We start from the raw sequence: 24,123 nt of genomic DNA, 5'->3' as shown, positions 1-24,123 counted from the left end.
AATAACGCATCTTTGTCTCAAGACGTTCATCCGAAGAGATGAACGAAAAATTAACAAAGAGACCTAACGATGACGACGCTTTAGTATTCGAAGATCGGTTTAAAAAATTGATGGACGAAGAGCGCAGTAAATACAAGTTCGTTGGTCGCTTTCTTAACTCTTAGAATTATCAGAGTTCGCAAAATAAACCATTTTTCTTGATCTTAATTAAGAATTTTATTTCGTAAGATGATTTAATCTACATTTAGTTTAGTGAATATTTTGCAGTTTTAAATAATTTTAATTTTCATATAAAAGATTACAGAAATTTTCTGTAGGCACAATTTTTCTGAATTTTAATTACGAATTTTACTTAATAAAATTATTTACTTTAAATTTACTTCATATTTCAAATTTTAATTAATCTTTATTCCTATAAACGATTGTCCGGTATGGAAAAAGGTTTGCAAATTCCAAGAGCTTGGAAGCTTTATTCTTTAATTGCCAGTGGCTCGAGCAGTAAAAGAATTCGACAAAGTCGAAAAGAAATTTTAGATTATGCGTGGGACCCAAAGTGGTAAGCTCTCATATGGGACTGATTGATGGGCGAGTATAATCCAATCTGACTGCGGGAAGATTATTAGTGTACCTTGTTCAAAGGGAGTCGTGAAACTTGGAGAGTTGCTGGGTTATGCTAAAGCTAGAACTGAATTCAATGAATTGAATTACGAGGTGACGCGGTTCTTCTCGTAAAGCCTGACACTAGAGAAGTGCATGAGCGGGACTAGATCAATAAAGATTCTTCTTCAGAAAGTATTATCCACATAACCCAACTTAAAATATCGAAGCATCATCTTTTATGAATAAGTAAATTCACTTAGAATGCCAACCTAATTAAGAATAGCTACGGTAATGTTGCATATTTCATTTGGTATGCAATGGAGTCTCGATTATCGCAGTCCCATTTAACCAAAGGTGCATATTATCGCAGGTCTTTTGTACTTTACCACAACTTCATCTTTTTCGAAATTTTAACAAGAGGAGTATGAAAGTGTAAACAGTGAGATATGGAAGTAGTGGAAGCAATTAATCAAACTTTCAACCGATCAAATAACTGATTAAAACTAAATACATCTACAACATTACATTATCAATCTGTTTCCTATGATTGTACACTTATGTACATTTATGAACACTAACCGACCTTACCGTATTATCCGAGTTTTCGATTATCCAAGATAAGCCCGGGCCATATCACCTCGGATAATCGAGACTCTGCTGCGTTTATTTGCACACATGACGCCTTCGAATGACTATAATCTCTAAATAGTTTCGCTCCTTATTCCGAAAATAGCTGAGTCACTATATCCTAACATTTTCGAAGCATTGAAATTTCTACTATTTTCCCTCGAACTCTTCACTTGCAAACGTCAAACAACGCGAATAACTGTACCAACAATGAGTATAACGATACCAACAATCCAACGAAGTTCTCTAACAATGTATCTGAATTTGTTGGACTTTCGCTAAACTAAAAATCGTACTACGTATATGGGACAAGCGTGGCCCACATATATCAAGGCGACCAATAGAAAAATATCAAGTAGCGACAAAAGAATAAAAAGATAAGCATCCGTACGTCGTCTGAAGGCACAATTCCAGTACACGTTTCGAAGATCGAAAGCTGGAAAGAATGAAAAGAGGTGGTCGCGTCGATACGTCGGAACCTTGAAGAGAGCCAGCGACAGCGAAGATGTGAAGACGACGCGAAACGAAGTGAGAAAAGAGAGCTGGTACACGAAAGGATAGACAGAGAGGAGAGATACGAGGGGTGCCTTCGGTGGATGGAAACTGCAGGCTGCGTGGGTGGAACGGGGAAACGAGGAGTAAAGGGAGGATAGCAGAGCATCAGGGGCGGATGCGTGGGTGTTCCTGGGCCCCAGATGACTTAAAGAGAAGCTGCGACTAGCCCGGACCGATCGATATCTGCACCGACATTGCCACCGCGACGACACGTCGCGGGGTTTTCCCGTCTGGAATTTCTTCCCCTCTAGCCAACAGAGACTGCAACGATACTGCTGTAGTCCCGTGGGAACACGAGGTATGATTCGTCCTCGCGATAGAACCCCTGCCTCCTTTTATTTCGTTTCTTTCTCCCCGTCTGCTTGGTGTATGCGTCGGAGATTAAGTTCGGCCCGACGAGCCAACAAAGAATTCCTTGTACCCAACTATATTAAGTCGACCGCGGTTTCTTCCCGTTTTTTACCCTCTTTTTTTTCTTCCTCCTTTTTTTTAACCTCTCTCTCTCTCTCTCTCTCTCTCTCGTTCTTTTTTCTTCTTGAAGAGCACGATGGTGCACGCGTGAGAGAAATTTTGCGAATTTTTGACGCCCATAGGTAGATTCGCGGGAGTATATCGCGAGCAGGATCGATCCGCTGGAGAAGCAGAGAGAGGTTGAATTTTTTAAAGTGCAAGGTCTGCACGTTTTTTTCTCTCTCCTTCTCCCTCCCTCCCTCTCCCTCTTTCTCTCTCTTTCTCTTTCTTTCGCTTTAATTATGACTGATGCTTTAAAGCTTGCGTCCTTTTTATACGTAGATATACGTAGAATTTATGCGATGTAATTTGTATAAAAGATGTAGCCTCGCTGGGAGTTTTACCGGCTCTTTTTTCCAGGATATTTTTACGAAGATAGGGATCGTTCTTAAGACGAAGGAAATTACTGCGAGACGTCGAGTGTTGCTCGACACCTGCCCAGCTTTTAATCCAAGTTGAGGGAACCTTATAACTCCTGGCAGATAAGAGAACGTAGGTTGAAATCGAAGAAATGGTGAATTCTATTTGACGGAGGAAATTCTCTGCGGCGAATTTCTCCGCTAGACGAAACGAGACGGGGGGAGGGATTTCGAGTCGCCTTGAAACGCAAAGTACTGGTTAGAGACGCAACTTTTTCGCAGACAGCCCGACGAGTTCATCGACTATAGCTCACGGTACCGTCGACGAAGTTACGCCGTTCTGGGAGGGCGAAACTAAAGTTAAACTGGCGCGAATGCGGCGAACAACTCTTGCCTCAGCTTCGTCTCTCTTGTCTACGCGACTCCGTAGTCGATTAGGCTGCTGTTCTTGCCTTTGACTTTCGCTATTTCTCCCGACTCAATGAACCCATTACAGTCATCGTTGTTGTGCACCGTTTTTGTTTCGTGTTTGTATTATGAAAACACGACAGATTATTAAGTAGGAGAAGAACGTAAGATGGGACGATAGAGAATCTGCGTAAAGAAATTTGGATAAAATATATTCGATGGTGATATCAATTTTTTCAACCATCTTTCTTCCTCAAATATTTCCATCTTTTGGTAGATCATTTTATATATTTCTTTAAATATCGACAATTTTTACGTTCCTATGTAATTTTCTTTTTTCCTATACAATTTGAACTTTTTTAGTTTTACGTGTATAAACGTGTATCTCTTTTGAGGTTCAGCGAAGCATAATTCGTTAAAAATCACACGTTTTATATATCAAAGTCCAATAGATGTTTTGATTATTTTTTATTACTTGTAACTCTCACATATTATTTTTCCAACTGAATTTATCCTTTGATATCAAGTTGATACAATAATAAACAACTGATACAACGAAAAAGGAAACGTTGATATAACTTAATACATTTTTCTGTCAAAAATAAAAGAACGAGGTAATTTGCATTGTCCATGAATAATAAAGTACCGCGTACCTCGCATTTATCTGCGATATAAAAATGTAAAGCAAGTAGTAAGATGGATAAGTATTAATTATGTCTACCTTCGCGATTCAAACCTGTAGGTATATTTCTTCCTACAAAATCACATTTGGCCATTTCTACGGAGCAAATATACCACTCGTGTAATCTCACGTATAAATCGCTCATACATGACTTTAACTATTCGCAGAGGATATTCCATTTTTACTCATAGAGTTCTCATAACGTCGTTGATAGAACCGCAATGTATGAAACGCGTTGTTCGCGAACGTTCGTTTATGATCAATAAACGGCTCGCGAGGATTTACCGTTTTTCCCTGGCGCCACCTAAATCGCACGGTCGAGAAACTGTAAACTCAAACGAGCATCGCAAGCGTTTTTGTCACGGATATATTTAGGAGGTGTGCTCTATCCGTTTCTTTCGTTCTACTCTTTATTCATTTATTTACGAAGAAAAAACCTATTAGCAATAAGAAATCCAGGCCATAATCGGTACCAAATTACACAATAAAACGTACAATGTTTGCTAATTTACCTCCGTGGTATCACGAACGTTTATCCACGGTAATTAAACCAACGATTAAAATCATTTTCTCCAATAATCCTAAGAATTTACGACTTTGAGACTCATCGCGTTATTCGAAAAAATCGTTCCACCTATTGTAGTATCATGTTCTATAGTAAACTGTATTTTCTAGTTCGTCGATAATTCGCGGTACAGTTTTCCAGAGGGGAGGTGACCCCTTATCGGCCTTTCGATTGCGTCAATTAATTAATTTTAATTACTTCGCACGGTGGCGTGCGTCAGCTGTGTGAAATAGAATTAATCGCGTTTTATCGGTGGAAGTCGAACGGTAATCGAAGCGATTCGCGGGGAAACGCGAGCAATATTCAATCCTGGAGGATTAATCAGGGTCCGATATTCGATCTTTCCGAGCGATCGGTCGATATTTCGCTTTTATACAAAGCCGTTTCGCATCGGCGTTTCATTTTCAGACCAAACTTTCCCCTCGATCGATACAATTTTCCCTGACCTGCCCTCGTATTATTGAGAAATTTCAATTTAACCCATTAAAGGCTAGATAATAGTCTACATAATGTCGTACGTGCTTCGATTTCTCTAAATGTCATAAAATTGTCGAATACAGATTGCAGGAATAACGAGGAAAAAGATTAGTAGAATTCACGTTGCACAGCGAGGAAATCTTTTAATCGTAACTTTTTACCGTTGCAAACGTGTAGGTCCCTTTGGAATTTCTGATTTATGATGCGCCATTAAGGGATTAACAGCTAGACACGAATATGTAAGAGCCGTGATTAAACAATACAAATTGCACTGCAGGCAACATGAAGGCAGACGAACTAAGCGAACAACGACGATGGCTCTGTACTCAAAACGTTCCTCTTCCGTACCATGACATTATAAACCGTCCGAATGAAAATCTAATACCGTGCAACAACCTGTACATACATCTTTCGATAACACTGCATTTGTGCAATTTTTGCTATTGTAACATAACTAAATTTTAAATAGATTAAATACGCATCATACGTCGCTTTTCTTATCATACTCGGATTACCAGGGACTATCATCCCTGCTCATTAATAAATCGGCAATATTCGCATCTAAACCATCCCAACCATCGCAACGCATTATACCCATCTGCAATATAATAGATATCCCAATATTATTCCCCACATTCAATAACCCCAACCTTCGAAAGACATACGATCATCGTGCATTCCCGCGATTTTCTCCCCTCTGCTCGGATTCACGGTCAATTTTCGAGCGGCAAGATCTCGCAGATGTTCTAGCGCGCGGGTCTAAAAACAGCGCGCCGCCCTATTCGAACGTGAATCATCCGATGACGAACGGCGTTATATATAATGAGCGTTCGCGCGCGAATCCGAAAATCGCGCGTTCTCGAAATTCCCGACGGATGGTACTCGTTAACGAGCCACTCGTGGAAATATTTCATAAACACGTTCGGCACGTGAAAAATTCGCGCGAAAATCCACGACCATGTTCGTAACGTCTCTTCCAATTAACGGTCGGCAAGAAGCCGAGCGTCAAAAATGCTCGCTGACTCGTTGGAAAATCGCGTTTCTACGCGGCAAACAGAAAGAAATTATAAAACACGCGCAGAGATCGGGGGATACACGTCGGTTTCTGTCGGAGGGATATTTTTCAGGGGCGGGTCCTTTTTCTGAAAAAAGATAAAATTCTGGTTGGGAAGGACGGAAAGAGGCGCGGAGCTTTTGTGTAGCCGACGCGAAATTTCGTTGGAACGCCGCCAACTACCGCGCCACCCGCTGGTTTAAGTATCCAGAGAATCGTCGGGATTTCTCGATGCTTGGGAAACTCGACGCTTGTGTTCAGTGCGTATATCTATGCACGTTCTTTACGAGATAATGCGACAATTTTGGCGGAAACACTAAGGGAAGAGAATATATAACGCAGTTGTTTCGGCACTGCTTCGTCGTCCGTGAACTTGGAATGGTTAAGTATACTGTGAATGTTCATGTAGGTGTATACATATTTTATATGTAATTATTATCTTACATATTGCATATGTTTTGCATGTTATCACAGTTAAGAAGCATATGTACACGTGAATGTTAAATACTCCGTATCTATCTCTTTGCGCTTGATTGCGATAATAGACGACTATGTATATAGTCATAAGCCGAAACGATAATTGTAAGTACCTACGATGCAAATATTCATGAACCATATTGCAAGGATTTTTAAGGAATGTATTAAGCTGTCCGAAAAGTTTCTTTTGTTTTATGAGGAAATAATAGACGCACAATGTTTTTTCTTTTATATTATTTTGTCGAATTACGTACGATCCATTTTGTTCTATTGTGATAAACACCGCGACAGACCTGGTTTCACGTTTGTATGCATTGTTGTAAAAAAACACGTTTGCGAAAGAAAGACATTTTTCGAACAACCTAATATGTACCTGGTAGTTGTAGCGAACGAGTTCGTACGAGAATAAAAGCAATTTTGTGAAAGAATTCCAGTTCGTTCGAAATATTCCAAATTGCGAACGTATCAAGCGATAAAACTGTGAAACACTCGAGTTCTGTAAATGAAACTGAAAATTTCATTCAGTTTGAGAAAAATATAAGAAACACGTATTTTTCATAAACGATGACATATTAAATTATTTTCACGTTACTCTCTCGTCGATTCAACATTTTATTCCCGTTTGATCTTGAAATTCTCATCTAGACATGCTTAGACATTTATCTACCTCCCTAATTCCAGAGCTAATAAATTAATTCAAGGGATGATAAACGTCTTCCTAAGAACATCAGCAAAGCCTCGAACCCCACAGGATCCTTAATCTTCGTCTCAAAACCATTGACTTATCCCAAGTCACGAGGATACGGGCGGTTGATCTCTGTCGTCTGTTCGATAACTTTGGGAAATCCGCTGCGGGTACCAGTATACGATGACAATATTTAAAAAGAGGAAATTAAATTTCGAGGTAGTCCACGAAGAATCGTTCGTTGAGCAACGTTAAAAAATTTTATCAACTGTGTCGTAGCTGCTGGTCGTGTAATATTTATATTATAATATTTAAACGCGTTATTATGGATGAAGGATCGAATACGCGATATTGCGAAATTGAAAGCAAATTTTTCTTTCTCGCGTGTCTTATGCGCTAAAAGAATGCTGCGACGTAAGAAGTTCAATTTGAACAATGTAATAATCAATACAGGTAATATAGCTAACGTAACAAACAATCTGATTAAATTTTCCTTATAGTTCGTTTCACGTAATATTTTACAATTTTCTCTCTAAAGTTTGTATCTATTTTCATTTGCTACCTGCCTCGTTATGAATGCTATTCCACGCATGAAATGAGTAAAGGCACAGCATAGACGCTCGATATATGTTTCCAATTTACGTGGATACAACAAAACGTGCTAGCCAAATAGCACAAGAGCAAACGAACTCCAACAAGCTATACAAATATGTATACAGTTTGGTCGACCTCACAGACAGTGGAATACTGGAAATTTTCTCCAACATTAGCAGAAGTCAGTTCCGTGCCGATCTGTGCAAACGAGACGCACGACGCTCTTTCATCACGTGCAATAATAATACGCGCACGATACGAGCGATTCGAGTATTATAAAATATGAAATATCTCGCGTTTTCCATTTTCGTCGTTGTCTTATTTATTGAAAATCGTTCGTCGAACGACGTTCATCCTGATCGTTAAGCCTGACAGGCTGGCTCAATTTTCATACACGCTGATATTTTACCTTTACTGCTGGCTAAATTATATTTCGATGCTTCATTACACAAATGATATTACATGCAAATATTAAAGTACATCGATGCAGTGGAAAAAAAACGTTTATATAAACTGCATTTGTTTTAACAAAATATTAATTAACGTCTGAGTAAATAAGCTCTCGTCGACTGAATCTACTTATATGAATCAACTCTGATTATGTAAACGATAAATCATACATAATGGGACGAGTCGGTGGATTGTTGTTATATGAATTCCAATTACATAAATTATTTGTTGGATAAATTCTTATAAACAGAGTTCTGCCGTATCTAAATATTATGATACATAATATTTTGTTTAGTCTTTAGTAATTAATAAAAAAAATATGTTTACTTAACCTACCATAAACTCTGTTTTGAAAGGGTTAAGGAGACAGCGCTTCCCCCCCAACGCGGATGTGTAATAAATCGTGGAAGCAAGAACGGTAATGGTAGAAGGGGAAACGAACCGATCGATTCTCCGGTTCTCTGACCGGCGATAATCCACGGCGAATATTATTAACCGCAACGAATGCAACCAGGAGGCCAGCAACCTCCTCGAGAGGCAGCCTCGACCCTGCAACGAAACCGCAACGACAGACCCGGCCGCGTTTTCGAACGTGAATTACGAACGCGACGAATGCCAACTTCCACGTAGAGAACGCTGTCCGCTTCCATCGACGAGTTCATCACTATTACTGTCTCGTTTACGAGCCTTTGTCTTCGTTTCAAAGGCTTTTGAACTCTTGTTTTCGTGAAACTTATTTATTTAACGGATGTTCACTGGTGACACTTCTGACGAGAGTATGGTTGGCAGCAGTGAAAATTTTAGACAGGCGAATAGCGTTGTTCTCCGATTTGACGAAAGACAGTGAAATGAGGATTGCAATTGGAGATAAATATTTGATTTTATCGAACAAAAATATATCGTTGATGCTACTTGTTATTATCTTTAGATATTTCTAATTCCTACTGTAGAGATGTAGGTCTTCTCACGCCAGGAATAATACAATACACAATACAACTATAGCAATTTTATTTATTTGATAGATTTATTTACAATGATTGAAGCAGGAGAACGATGATTATTTAACTAGAGCTTAATGTAATAATGTAATATAACTAAAACAACTAATGTTACGTCGCGTGAAATGGTCCGTGCGATGTCCTTCAGTGTCTGACCATCAAGGCCCAAGCCCCATTCGACAGACCCTCGATAAACCTAAGGCCCCACCTTAACCCGAATCTTATTAACTTGCAGGAACCTTCAATCCTGCAAGTATTTCCGGTATTTGAAACAGTCCTTGGGTTTATTGCACGTTCTTACCGGGTTACTATCCTTAAATCAATCACTTGCTTAACTTATACATACGCCTCAGTGTAACTCTTAAGTGTTGGAAATATAATCTTTATAACCCTGTTAATCGCAGCGTTATACCACCTCAACCACCCCTATTATTTCAACGGAAATCAGGGGATCGATCTATTCGCGGCGTCGATTATTATAATCGTAACGGGAATTTAGAACTCCTGTTGACGTGTTTCCTCGCGATTGCGTCTCCCCGCGATTGGTCGATAATACAACTAAATTTGTACAACTATTCAACTTCTGAGTGACAGCTCACCACTCATGGTCTCATGACTCCAACTCACTCCAACTATTGATTAACGACTTACGACTAGCGACTCACGACTTACGACTAATGACTCATGACTTACGACTAACAACTCATGACTTACGACTAACAACTCATGACTTACGACTAACTAACAACTAACTCACTTTCTCCATCAAAACGTCCTTTTATACTAGTTTTAGGTACTTTTACCACACACACATATTTCAAAACTGACTCAACATGGTCATGTACATCTTTCTTCAAGTATTTATTGCCCGAAAGCGTTACGGTTATATTGCTGGGCCACATGGCCCATTGGGATTTCCCATCCTTCCCGGCTCGTCAGCACTCACTTTCTATCTACATTGTAGTTCATCGGACTTTTCCTAAACGGTTTTTCCACGATACTACGCATCAGATATCTTTCATTATTGTTTGGTGTTTTATCGAGTAAGAATATTTGAATTCAACATATTTGAATTGTATAAACAATATTTGTATTGTATACACGTGACTCTTCGCATTTTATACTACATATTCGTAATACAATGTATTTAAAAAACATATAGCCAACGTGTCGGACAAAGAAATCTTCTATAGCAGAAAATTGAAATTCTCTACACTCTTAGTACATAATGCTTAAAGTGTCACCAATTTCTCGCTAATGTAACGGAAGCGAACTTGCTAGCAAGTAGATTAAAAGTTTCAGATGTTTCGCATACCTTAACCTAAATATAGTATACATTGATGATTATAAATAAAGTGGTATTATAAGTATGCCAAATAAGCACGCCTGCCAAAAACAGTTGCAAAGAATAAAAAATAATAATTCTAATGTTAAAACAGAACACACTCAAAACTACTAAAGCACAGGCTCAACAACGAAACCTATTTAAAAGGACTAAAGCGTTAACAAAGATTAACACGTTCGTATAACAAACGATCTTTATATGCTCGTTCGTCAAGGATGAGACGCGATCTCGCGAATTTTTCCACGCTCCAGTTACGTCACTCTGACACGAAAGTTATATTCGAACGACGGGTCCAAGTAGCAATTTGCACGAGAAGGACGCGAGTGGTTCGAGCTCGAGCAGCGACGTGGATTAATACCGAAAATGAAGAATCGTCGCTGGCACGTATCAAAGGGAACGTGCGGCGTTCCGTTCGCGAGGCAGTCGACGTTTCTCCGTGATAAATATATCCATCTTGTGGGAGGGACAGAGAGCCTACGATCCCGCGGGGAACACCGGGATTTATTCGTTTCCGCGGGAACGAAGGTGAAACGTCTGGCTGTTAAATGAAGGGCCGCCGACTGCAAATGGACCACGCGTCCAGTCCGCCCGAGTTTGTTAACTCAATCATCCGTACTCGTCCCCTGAACGAAATTAGAGCCATTAAACTAGAGAGACCGCGGTTAAAAAAACCGCGAATCGTGACTTTTCATATGCTCCTCTTTATGTATTTTGATGGTACTTCCGCTAAACGCTGTTAAAACTAGTAAAAAGATTGTAAAAAGTACAAAGTTTGGAATCACGGATGCTCGGAATTAAAAATTACGCCGGCTTAAAATATCCTTTTACAGGTAAAAATGTTAAACTCTTAAATTCTCAAATAAATACAGAAACGTTCCCAGTTTACTGATAACAAAATTAATAATTAACGAAAAATTCGGTTTAGATAAAACCGTGAAAATTGATATTTTGTTCATATTTGCTGTATAAGTGATTCACGTCAGTGTGAATTGATTTTCATAATGGTAGAAGGGAAAGGTTTATAGAATGAATCATTTCGTCCTATGATATTTTTGTTTGCGCGGTGTTTAAACGCGTGAATTATATAGAGACGTTGAGAATGTTTTTAATCTTCTCTAATAAATCGTTCGAACTAGCAGTAGCCGTAAAAATGAGTTATTCGTGCCAAGTTAAATGTATGTTCAGTGAGATATCTACAGCGCTAATCCTTTACGTAAAGTATGTACATTTGATATTTTGTTCTACTTGATTCACGCGCGATTACCAACTTTCTGCACTTTATATTATTACACTGTTGCGCCATTTCAGTTGTTTTCCAACGAATCGCATTTTTCTACCAGGGAAAATTTCTCAAGTTTGGAGAAAACGCGATAGAATCATTGCGCGATTTCTTTTTCCAACTTTGTTATAACATTTTCTCAATACCGTTATTAAAGAGAATTTGAAATTAAAACAGAAGAATTCGAAGACCGTAACAGAGATAAAGGTGATACTTAGAGATGCGATGGTTGAAAATATTTTCTTAATATCCAATTCAATGTAGAATATGAAAGTAGGATTTTTATGACCTATTTACTCTTATATATTTGTTATATACGCTTTACGTATTCATTATTTCTTCTCTCTCTCTCTCTCTCTTTCTCTCCCTCTCTAATAAAGCAAACAGCAAACAAAAATTCTCCTCCGCTTTATTTTCTTCGTATCACCGAGACCCCAAAACATCCATCAAAAGCGCGAAGGTAAAAAAGGAGGAAAAATCCAGATACCGAAATACGTAAATCACTGGGACGATTAGTAGTCAATAGCGCAGTGAGGCCGACAAATAGGACGGCGTTAATAAAGTGGACTCGACACGTCCCAATTTGATGCGTCTAAATAAAGTGGCGGACCGATCGAACCGATCCACCTTCCGTCGATTTCGTTCGCGAATAGCCAACGCATCGACCCGTCCGAAATTAACCAACCGGTTACATGTCAAATGTCAGGAAGTATGATGCCAATACGAAAGGAACAACTCTAGCAAAGCAACGTCGCCATCGTCTTCGAGCAACTGTTTGATCGTGAATAATGGACAACCGTGTCGTCGTCTCTACTTCATGGCGTAACAGTAGCCGACGTGGCACTATTTAATCATCAATCTTAATCCAGTCAGCCGCGTGCAAGCGTTAGAAGTTAATTCCCGTATCAGTATGCGGACACAAGGCACCGGACATGTCCCTCTGTGTCGTGATTTCGCGAGGCTGCTTTGCAAAGCGGAACGCCTCGAATTATTAAGATCCACGTTAAGACGCAACGTGCACTAGCAATACTAACTTTAGATGTTAGGAAAATCAAAATAAGATCAATTTTACGAACTAAGAAATTTTCAACAACGTGTTTCAAATGCTTCGAACGACGTCCTACAGATGCTTTCAAAATCATCCGAGTAACCCTTTATTTTTGAAAAGTAAAGGATCGACTTCCTTGCTCGAATGATAAAACGAATCCCTCGAACATTTGCACAGTTTGGCGTGTTAGTCGAAAATATCTTGGCGTGAACTCGTTTTAGTCGAAAACCAGACCAACATGTTTCCTTAATCGAATCGAAATTCTCCGACTCTGCTTCAATAAATGCTATTCGACATTACCTTCCCTTCGTGATGTTCCTGTTATATTCGCAATTCTTCTATTAGTTCGTCGCTTTAAGTATTTTAACTCGCTGTAATTATATCTAAAAAGAAATAAATTTAAGATTGTATGCATCTATATTTCACAAACCTTATCTTATCTACCTTGTTTCTATTTCATTACATTTCATATCCATCTACTAGTATATTTTACCGAACTTAACTAAGTAGAGCAAAGTACTAATTCTTCACTGCTACATGGTATTAATTGTTTCAAGAAGCGTTTACAAAAGAAAAAATATTGCCAACGATGCGATCTTCCCACGCCAAGTGCATTCATAAGTGATAATTTGCAGGCGCGAAGAAGAAAAGGAAGACAGCGGAAAAAAGCAAACAACGTACAGAGAAAAAGAAGCCTTGACACGTATTCGCGATGCGGATTAACCACGCGTTGCGCGGTGGTTCGAGCTTAAAGTGATACTTCCTTCCCCTTTTGTGCCAACTCGCTCTCGAATTGCGCGCGACACGTGAAATATTTCTTAATACATCCGAACGCGGCCGTCTAATTAATTCACGGAGTGGCATCCACCTTCAACGAAATGCCCGGAATATTTCTTCCTCGAGGATACGAGAGTGGATGCAATTTGTTCGCGCTTTACAGAATTCTACTCTCTCCCAGTGTTGCACTCTAAGTTGCTTGCGTTTAATTTTAAAATGGCTGCTGGTATCCAGAATTTTTTTATTCTCAGTATTTCTCTCGTTTATCAACGTCCGGAGGGTTCTAAGTTTAATTTAAAAAATTCGTATTCTGATCTTTCTTTATGCTTGTCTGTTCCTCTTCGTGAAAGATCGTTCAGTCCTTCGTAACTACTCTGAATCAATTCCGAATACGATACGAGACATACAGAAGCTAAATTGATTAATTTTATGCGCAAGTTTCGAATATAATGAAGCTTTACAAGTTTTTCACACAATTACAAATGTATTGTATTTTTGTTGCTTGTAAAAGGACCAAATATTAATCGTTTGACTGCGAACGTCCGTGCAAATTTGTATTTTTATGCAATCTAGATAGAGATTTATTTCACCATCTTGCCGATACAACGAGTAGGTATTTTCAGAAGAAAGGAGAAATTTTCAGAAAAATAACACGTACATCTTCCTACGTTCGAACGAACAATTCCATGACAAATCAATATGTCTCGTACGACAAATTCAAAACAATTTTCTCTCCTCCGTTTCCATCTTTTTAAACATTTCGATTCCTGGTATCCCGATCGAATTGCGTTTCTAAATTTACCCAAGGCCCAGGAAAGCAGTTCGACGGCTTAAGTTTGGCCCCAGGCTGATTCCTTAGATAAATGAAACAATACCATGGAGAGAGCAGTGTCTTTAAGAAAAACTCGATATTACTTTCATTTCTGAGTTACGAAACGTCACGAAATATTCGATTTTACTTGTTTCGTTAATTTGTTATTTAAGGCTTAATTACGAGTAAACATGAAATACCATGAAACTGACCAAAGCTTGGAAACTATGATTTTTAAGACTCGTGTTAACACGCAATCATGCACGGCCTATTTCGCGTGCTTCCGCGGGGCATGACCCCTGTCTCTCGGTTTCAATCGCGAACAGAAATAGCTTACATTCGAGTAAAATGGACAGAACAATTCCTAATCCATGTATCAGACAAAAATTGGCACAAATTCTAGAAGCCAGAAGATAAAAAACATCGAAGACATGAATAACGGTAGGTATCTATAGTAACAGCAGTAGGAAATATTTTATAGATTCCGCTTATCCCGGATACAGTGTAAATAAAAGATGAAATTAAAAATCGTAAAGTTTATACAGAGTTATGTACGTACTCGTAATATTTTGTTTAATATTTAGATACTATCGTATTCTTCCGTTTATTTATTTCTATATTTAGAAACTACTGAAATATTAATTCAGTAATTTCCTACTATAACGAGTTGTTTGTTATGACAACAACATATCTGTTCTCGTTCTTCGTCGCAATATTTCACGATGTTCCGTGAAATTCAAGACTACAGAAGAAACGCAAGAAGATCGGAAAATAAAGGTGAAACGGAAGTATATTCGCTCGATAACAAGTACGACGTTCTAAGATGCGGTTAACCATAGAAAAATCTACCGATTAATGGAGCACGTGATGAGAATATCGATAACAAGGTGACACACGTTGCAAGGACAGACTCGATCTGTCATACAAACAGACTAACACGAAGGAAAATTTTAGTCGAAATTTCCACGCGGTCAACGTCCAACGATTAATTATCTTAAACAGAATCTGAATATTCAGGAGCAATTACTAAATGAGATAAGGCAGGGAGTAATGGCGTTGTTGGAAAAACAAGACAAATTCCTCCAATCCAAAAGCACCGCCTTATTTTTCGTCTTTTGTAACGCCAACTTATATTACGCGCTTCTCTTCTTGTGTCACAATTTTTTACTACCTATTTGTACCTTCTTCCTTTCTCAGCTTTTCTTTTTTTTTTTTTTCTTGCTGCGATATTGCTTGTCTCGAAACAGGTGTTAAATTATAGGTAGTAACGGGACGAATTTATGCTTTTACTTAATACATTACTGTCTTCTTATCCATGAAAATATCGACCTTTACCCGCGGCGATCGAACTGGTGAAATGGACTGATATTTAAAGTGTTCCTTTTGGAAGAAACAATCCATCCGTGATTTTCGCGAATCGTTTTGTATAGTTTCTTAAAATAACGGAAGAGCTGTACCAAAGGTTTTCACTTCGAAATCAAAATACATTTAAAGTTCAATCGAATGAAAATCACACATACGAACAACGATTCTTTCGTGTCTTCCTCGGATTTAAGAAATTACTTGCCGATAAATGGACACGATTACATTGAAAAACACAAAGAAGTTAATGCTTCCAGATTTCATAAAAACTATCTAAAAAATAGCTAATCCAAAAACCATCTAATAGGTATTCCACTACTTAAGCAAGACCCCATACCCTTCCTCTCTCAAAGAAGGATTTACACAGCCGCAACTACCCCGGAACACCCTAGTGAGAAAAGAAATTAGCATGAGGGGACAGATCGTCGGGGCCGTGCATAGCTTAAGGGCCAGCCGATACGATGGGAAGACCGATCGATCTACTTACTTGCCTCGAAATAAAGTACCGATACACACCGGGGGCTGGAAATAGCCCACCCTGCCCTATATTTCAAAATACACATCGTCGTGCCGTGGAAAATCTCTTCATCGACGATTCGATGATGAAAACGAGAAGAGAGAAATACATCTCTGGGAAATAGACGAACGCAAGAATAAAACACACACAAAAAAAAAAAAGAGAAAAAAAATTAACGCGAGTAGAGGATCAAAGTCGACGACGAGCAGTTCGTGAATGACGTTCGTCCACTTCGACTCTAGTTCAAGCCTCATTGGCCTCCGGTTTCTCGGGAAATAATATTAAAACCAGAAAGGGGTGGTCCAACAGCGCAGGGATAACTATGGACGCTTGACCCAAAAAGCGACTCTTTTTTCCTGAAAAGCCAATGGAACGTGACCGTGCGCTACCCCTTCGTTTTTTCCCCTTCTTTATTTCTCCCCCTTTTCTCGCGTTCCACCTCTTCTTCTCTTATTTTTTCTCCTTTTATTTATTTCCGTAGAATTGGCAGTGGTAATGCCAGTGGATTAACGTCGATGGATAATACCGCGAGCTTGTGACGCTGTAATCTGCTTTGAAATTTTTCGTCCACCTCTCGCTGTGGACAAGCTTCGCCCCTTTTTCTAACGAATATATACGGGACGAATAAAAAAGCTGGGAACACGCGTCGGGTCGCAGGGAAATTCTCGCGCACACGGAAATTAACCGACCCTCGATCGAGCGGATTTTTCGGAGAGAAACAGCGGGAGATTGATGAAATCGATTGCGACTGGTCGATTGTTCCAACGTGTTTCTTTGTCCCCGCGCTAACGGTAAAATCGCCTTTTCTTCCGCTTACCGTGTAATTTGTGCTTTCCTTTTCCCTCTCTCTCTCTCCTTTTCCTTTTTGACACGTGTGTAAAAAAAAGCAGAAGAGTTTTTTGCGAGAAGAACAAGGAAGCTGGAAGTAGATTATTTGTTAATGCATGTCATGTTTACGGTGGCAGAGTTTACGATGACTGTGCAAATTCGTTCGAATCTTTACGTCCAACTTTTTACCGACGCGAAGTTGATCTGAGTTATTGCTCATGAATTCATGGAGCGAAACTTGAATTTCAATTGGAATACTGTTATGTAATTTTTACGCCGAATGCGATGTTACATTTTTTTTGTGGGTATACATTGACAGCCGCTGATATTGGTATTTGGTAACTAAATAAAACGGGTTTGATCATCCTATTCAACTTTGCGTTGTTGTTTAATCTTTTCACCGATGGATTTAACTACACCTATCTCGACTTTTTCTGTAATCGTTTGAATATGTATATGAATTAGCAAATAAAAGTGGTGAGGATATAAAATGTTTAATTATCAGGAAGGTTACTGTTGTACATTACCATTCATACTTGAATATTAATATCGACACAATGCTACAAAAACTTCAAAATAATTCCAGATACCAAAAAAATACAGTAACATTAATAAATATTAAATATATAATATTGAATAAATATATTTATTCCATTATAATAATAATCTACGTACCACCTACCTACATATTCAACTTTGAAATTTTCGTTTCACTATAAATACATCTGTCAATTAAATCACTATATTAATAACACTATATTAAATAACACTATATATTATGAAATATCACTATATTAAATAACATACAAAGTATATTCAATTATTTCTGCGATACATTCTTCGAAAAACCACAAGATTTAATATTTAGACCTCAAAGAATAAAATAATTTCTACATATAAATAAAACTTAATACAATTACTATAAAACTTAATAATTCAAACGCAAAAAATAAAAACTATCTCTGTTCCTGAATTTTAACACTGGCATAAAAACGACACAGTCAAGATAACACTCGTTCGTCAAACAAAAAACGCAACGCAAATGGCAAGCAACGCGATACGCGTACATATCAATATTAATTACGCGAGACGATCATGGCGAATCGGACGACATTGTGCATACTTCAAACGCGTGCAAAAAAAGGCACGTCTTCGTCACGTTAATCGTGACGTACCAGAAAAGTTCAAGACTCGCGAACGTTTCGCGCCGGGACGCACGTGCATCGCTTACGAAACCAGAGCACTACGTTCATATTCGCAGAACGTACTGTAATTCAACATCTGAATAGAAACCACAAATGATTCTTGATTCAAACTGCACAGCTGATGTGTGCAATAATAAGAAATATAATAAATCATACAAAAGCTACTTCGATTTTGTGAATGCTGGTATAAAAGCGAGCGTCGTGCTCCGAACAATATGTAGAAAGTTGTGTAGGGGCGAAAGAAACAGGTCAGGTTTATTGTGTATGAAATTTAATCCGTCTATGCCTACCTTGGCGAAGGAAGAACTTTGGAGCGAGATTCAATTCGAAGAAAGCCTTATCTCAACCTCTGAGGACCTACCTGGGTCTAGGTAAATACGCAGGTAGAAAATATCTACTCCGATTTGAAGTAAAAACACCAAGGACTAAGTTGCAGTACCCATTTGTAATATATTTTGGTATTTAACACACATAAGATGGTACAAAAAGAGAATTTTGTATGTATATAGCGAATATCTTTGTTTAAAGATAGAAATTTTGCTTTTGGAGCACAGTATTCTATTGATTGGAATTATTGGTTTAAAATTAGCTGTAGATATTCGAATAATATGAAAAATACCTTCCATTGCGCTATATGACATAAAAGAGAAATTCTGCATATCTGAAAATAAAATTAATTTAAAATCGGTTAATTATGGGCACTGAAACGTAATAATTGGGAAACTAGTAAGATAAAATAGTGATAGCTAGTAACAATTACTTTCACTTTGAAGAGAGCCCTGACCGTGTCCTTCTTATCGAGTGTTCTAACCTTTCCTTCGCAGAGGTCTTTCTTAACGCGGTAAATAAATGGGTATATTTCCTCGAAATGCATATTTCGCCAGCAGTACGATGACCAAGGCGAATTTCACTGCTAGATATTACCGAAACACTCGTTCTATCGACTCGTGTTTTTGCTCCGAATTGTTCTCGTTCGCTGTCTCCCGGCGGAGGCGAACATAACCTCCAATTCGGCCGTATCGAGCGAGACACTCGTGTGAGCGACGCGACGACCACGAATTCTCTCGTGCTATTTACGACGAAACAAGGGTGAACGACGTATTTGTACTTCTAAGCAAACTACTTGAAGGTGTTAGTTATAACTCGATTTCGAACAGAAAAAAAAACAAAACAATGCATCATAGAACACGACACTGTGCGCGTGTGTATCGTATTATATTCACATACACGTTTCATTCAAGGGGCAAGAGTCAAATATACGTCAATTGCGTCGCGCAATGATATCGAATCGCTTTTATAGAGTTCGAAAATAGTAACAAAGCACGATATTCCACGACCTGACGCCTCATATCGAACCGACGCGACGCCTTCGAACATTTCCAGCAAAGGGAGGGTAGAGAGCGAGAGAAACAGTGAGAGACGCCTCCCTCTCTTCTGGTTTAGTCTAGCATCTAGCCTTCCGATGAATGCACAGTATTCATAAAAAAATGAAACGATCACTTACGGGGTAGTACATCCCTTGCGGAGGAAGAAAAAACGCCCCAGAGCCCCACAGTTTGAGGCCGTTTTGCTCCACCGTTGTGCAAGAAAACAAATCCAACACTCCGTTACCTCCTCCCCCTCCTCGCCCGCCTCGCGCCTCCTCCTCTTCTTCCCCGGTTGTCCTTCTCGCTTTCTTTCTCTCTTACTTTCGTGCTCACACTGTGTACGCGAGAGATCCGGCGTTACTCTTTCCGATGCACGTATATATTCTTGTATGTATACTACCCGATGTATGTAACACACAGAGAGAAACGCGTAACGAGAGACGGTGCGGTGTTTTTCACGCACACACGGACACAGGCGCGCGCGCGCCGACCCACACGCACCAGAACGGACCGAGACGACGCACGATAATCGAACGACGGAGGTTAAAACTCTTTCACGCGCACACGATCGAGCGGGACCCGCGAACTCGGTGTGATCAACGAAGAACGTTCGCGTACGGCTACGATTTCGGCTTATTCTTGTTACGTTTCGTCGTTTTTTTCTCAGAAACCTCTTTCTTTCTCTCTCTAGCTATCTTTTCTGCTTGCCTGTCTTTCTTTCTTTATCTTCTGTTTCGTCCTATTGCACGTTCTCTTTCTCCTGCGACAAACTCACGACCGCCACCGTACGTGGTCCCTCTGCGACTGATGGTCCCGCTCCCAGCCGGCGCCATCGGCGCGCAGCGTCACTGCGCACCCAGCGCCGCGCATCGGCCATCTTTCGCACTACGCGAATCAAACTCTATCGAGGCGCACAAAATGCCTCCACTTTGATCGGGTGTACCTTCTCTCCTACATCGAACGCGAAATTTATGGAAATATAAAACGTTTCATTTACCGCAAAACGTTCGTTACATTTACTACCCGTGCTACGTCGCCGTTGTGCCCTCAGGTTCCCACGATACGACGTAAGATTTATATCGGCGATTTACTTCTTTTCCCCTATTTTAGTCCTCGTACAATTACTGTACGTCCACCCATGCTCCCGTAAAAGATGCGATCGTTAAATGGAAATTAAGTCAGATTTATGCACGATTATTTATAACTTTTTCTGTTTATCTATCTATTATTTTTTCCCGTTCTTCATTATCTTAGTGGCCATTTTTATATCTTTTTACGATTCGTGTTGCAACATCGTATATTTACAATGATACAGTGTCTGTCACGAATATTTTTCATTTTTATAGTGGCACGTGACTAACTCTCGGTATTGCCATTGCTGTTTCGTCGCCTTTTCAGTCAGCGCTTGCAAAACGCCAGAACCTCGCGCGCAGACTGCAGATGTTCCTTCGCTATATGTGTACCTGCTTTTGTATAGATGTAAATCAATTGTTCTTTGCTCTTTAATTGGTCTGAAAGCACAAGCGTCTCAGGTGTACGATTTCTCTTTGCTGAATGACAATTGCATCCCTAATTATGTAAAATAATTTCATCCAAAATAATGTCAATTGCCTTTTTTTTTAAACGTAGATATTTCATAAAACGATTGAACGTTTTAAATGAAAACTTACTCATACGACTTTTTATTAACTGTAACCGGTTGTTATGCAGCCTTTTGTGTTTTCTACTTCCAGTAATTGATAATTTAGCGGATTCTATACAATTTAAAGTACAAGCTAAAGGTGCGCGATCTAATGAGTCCTCGCGCGGCTAGCATATATAATATCGAAGGTTCGTTATTGCGCCCACAGTACGCTGTTATTACGCATATATTAGTATGCAGCAGAGAGATACAAGGAAATGAAACCATTATCGAACTGTGGGGAACGGATTTCGATTCCGAGGAAAGCTCGCGTTACACGAGATTACCCGCTGACCCTTTGCGAAATTATCCTTGCGAGCACAATCCCACCAGGATAACGAGCTATATTATTATTCGTAACGTTCTCTTTTTAAAATTCTAGATTAAAAATATTGTAAAATCAAACCATTATATTACAATTCAAAGATACTTTCGAGTAATAATTACTACATTTACTGCTATTAATTACAGAACATTTAAAAGAAACAACTAACTTTAATTTATGTTTCGATTTAATTTCTTCGAAATTAAATTTCCCTACAGTCATTTTATTGCAACGCAAAAGATACCTTGAAAACGTTAGCCAACTAAATAACATTTTACTCGAGGCCTTTCTAACGTCTACTTCCTCAGTCCTTTGGTTTGCAAACATTTTCACAATGCACGTGCGTATTCAGATGTACAGGGAATCGCTGCGTGAATCACAATTTTCCTACCTCTAACCTTTGATTGCCGACAAACGTTCGTTGCAGCTCTGCACGACTGTGAACACCAGTCGAAACTTTCACGTCTTCCATTACGCCTATTCCTTTCCCTATCGTTGCGCAATATCCCGGCTTGGTACACGGAGTAAGGAGGACGATCGAAACGCAGCCTCGATCGAAGATGGATCGTTACGAAATCCTGTTCATCTGAAGCTTCGACCGAACACCACCGCGAACATCCTGATGGGGGCAGGAAAGTTCTGGAGCGAAGTATCGGGAGAAACGACGAGATCCCGACAATTTATACCCCTGGAATTCTGCCAGAATCCGTCTGTTCTTCGTATCGGGTACAACGAAAAATGCCAAACGAGAGACCGCGAGAGTCTACGCTCTGTCGGCGAAGATCGTAGGCTTGGGATTGTTATGGCGATTCGCTTTCGTGTGATTGAGGGCGACGTTGATTCATTGTGTATGGATTGGCAAATTGTAATTATTCCGATAGACCTTCGTAGGTGGAGTCTTGCTTGGTTATGAGTGGACTGCGGATATTCATGCAGATTCAAATTTTTGCGGTTATAACTAACTAAATTGGAACCTCGGCAGAAACGTTGTCCATCTATTGAATATTGTAACGAACACTATATTGGGTATTTTTGGTTAAAAAGTAGAAGGTGTAAAAAATTTGTAAAAATTACTTTTTAAAATGTGCAGATTGGAGTCGATAATTATTCTTTCCACCTCTTTGCTACGAATAAGTTCATTTATTCTTAAACAGGTCGAAAACTAATAAACATTAATAACTTGGTTTTTAAAAAGCGAGCTTAAACACGTACTTGAGTAACGAAGTTAAGAAATTTGAAAAATAATGGCATTTAAATTTAAAATGAAGTGTCAAACACTCCTTCAACACGATAAGATCAGCCTCCTAAGACAAACATCTTAGAAACTTTGGGAAAGCCATAAAAATGCTTCTATAAATAGCATTACGACCGAACAGGGCATAATTTTCCGTTTCTTTGATTAACGCCGGTATTTAAAGCGTCGGGTGTTCAAAGAGCGACCGTGTACGAAAATAGACGGTAAAGAAACACCGTCAGACAGATTTTCTTGAAAATCGTTTCTTTTTCTTTTTTTTTTTTCAAGAGGTTGAAGCACGGTCCATCAGTACGATGACAGTAACGAGGTTTCGTAGAAATCTTGGAAAGAACATAATGCCCAGCTTTGTTCGTTCACCGGATTCGTAAACCATGTTTCAAGACGATTAAAGTCACATCACGGGAGAAAGAAAGCAAGAAATTGACGGCAGCTCTAAGAAACACGTTCACTTGGTTGGAGGAGCGAGAAGGTGCAGCTGTATTTTCGGTACAGCGCGAATGTGATCTCACTAAACAAGTGGAGCGGACGTTTAGAAGCAGAGTAAATACACGTTGAAGAGGAAGTGACGAGGACACGTAGGTAAACTCGTAGTCACTCTGCTCTAACTTCGCTTTCTTCGCGTATTTCAGGGTGAAGCAAAAGTTCTTTGTGATGATAGTCACGAACAGTAAAACTATTGCAATTTCCCGAATCTCAAGAATACAACTTCAAATTTTTAAGATTTGAAAATGAGAAGAACTTGAATCTTATAAATTCAATTTTTGGTCTATTAGCAGATAGATTTATAGACTAGAAACGATACATTCGAATGAAATTGTCTTTTTGGAGCCAAGAACCATTGTTACAATATCTACAAGTTTTTCATTGGCAGATTGCGGATGTTTGTACAAAATGTTTTCAACCATCCATATAAATCTTTGTACATCCTATAACGGACCAATTTTTGTCAAAATAAAATGCTACAATATTTTACTAAAAAATTAATGTCTTTGACACAGATACAACTGAAAACTGCTTTACTATTATTTTATATGCTTTGGATTATAAATATATTATTATATGACTGTATTATAGATACATGTTTTATTTCGACAAAAATAGATTCTTTACAAACTGTGAAAGAACTATTGCCAGAGACTGTATATAAATTATTTTGATTCTTTAAATGTTACAACAAATACGTTACCATATATATTAAACAATTTGGATATTTTGTATATTTTTACATAACATCTACATTCTATGCATTTCTCAATATTAAAATTTTCCATAAATGCATGAA

General features: G+C 38.9%; 1 protein-coding gene across 8 annotated transcripts in view; it reads right to left on the bottom strand.

The window, feature by feature from the left end:
* Nucleotides 1-24,123, bottom strand: part of LOC117154049 (RNA binding protein fox-1 homolog 2) — a 330,394-nt gene that overhangs the window by 170,480 nt on the left and 135,791 nt on the right. For 3 of the 8 annotated variants that reach the window (XM_076617304.1, XM_076617309.1, XM_076617310.1), the window contains exon 1: nt 19,718-20,399. The exons of 2 other annotated variants lie outside the window; for them this stretch is intronic. In XM_076617304.1, the coding sequence (XP_076473419.1) occupies nt 19,718-19,729 (12 nt within the window). In that variant the 5' untranslated portion in view covers nt 19,730-20,399. Of the gene's footprint in view, nt 1-19,717; nt 20,401-24,123 lie in introns of those variants that run through there. 3 more of the 8 variants (XM_033328686.2, XM_076617308.1, XM_076617311.1) reach the window with 2 other exon arrangements.

This window comes from Bombus vancouverensis, chromosome 3 (assembly GCF_051014615.1).
Source record: "Bombus vancouverensis nearcticus chromosome 3, iyBomVanc1_principal, whole genome shotgun sequence".
Classification (NCBI taxonomy): Eukaryota; Metazoa; Arthropoda; class Insecta; order Hymenoptera; family Apidae; genus Bombus; species Bombus vancouverensis.
The sequence above is the reverse complement of the archived record's forward strand: the minus strand, read 5'-3'. Positions and strand labels throughout refer to the sequence as shown.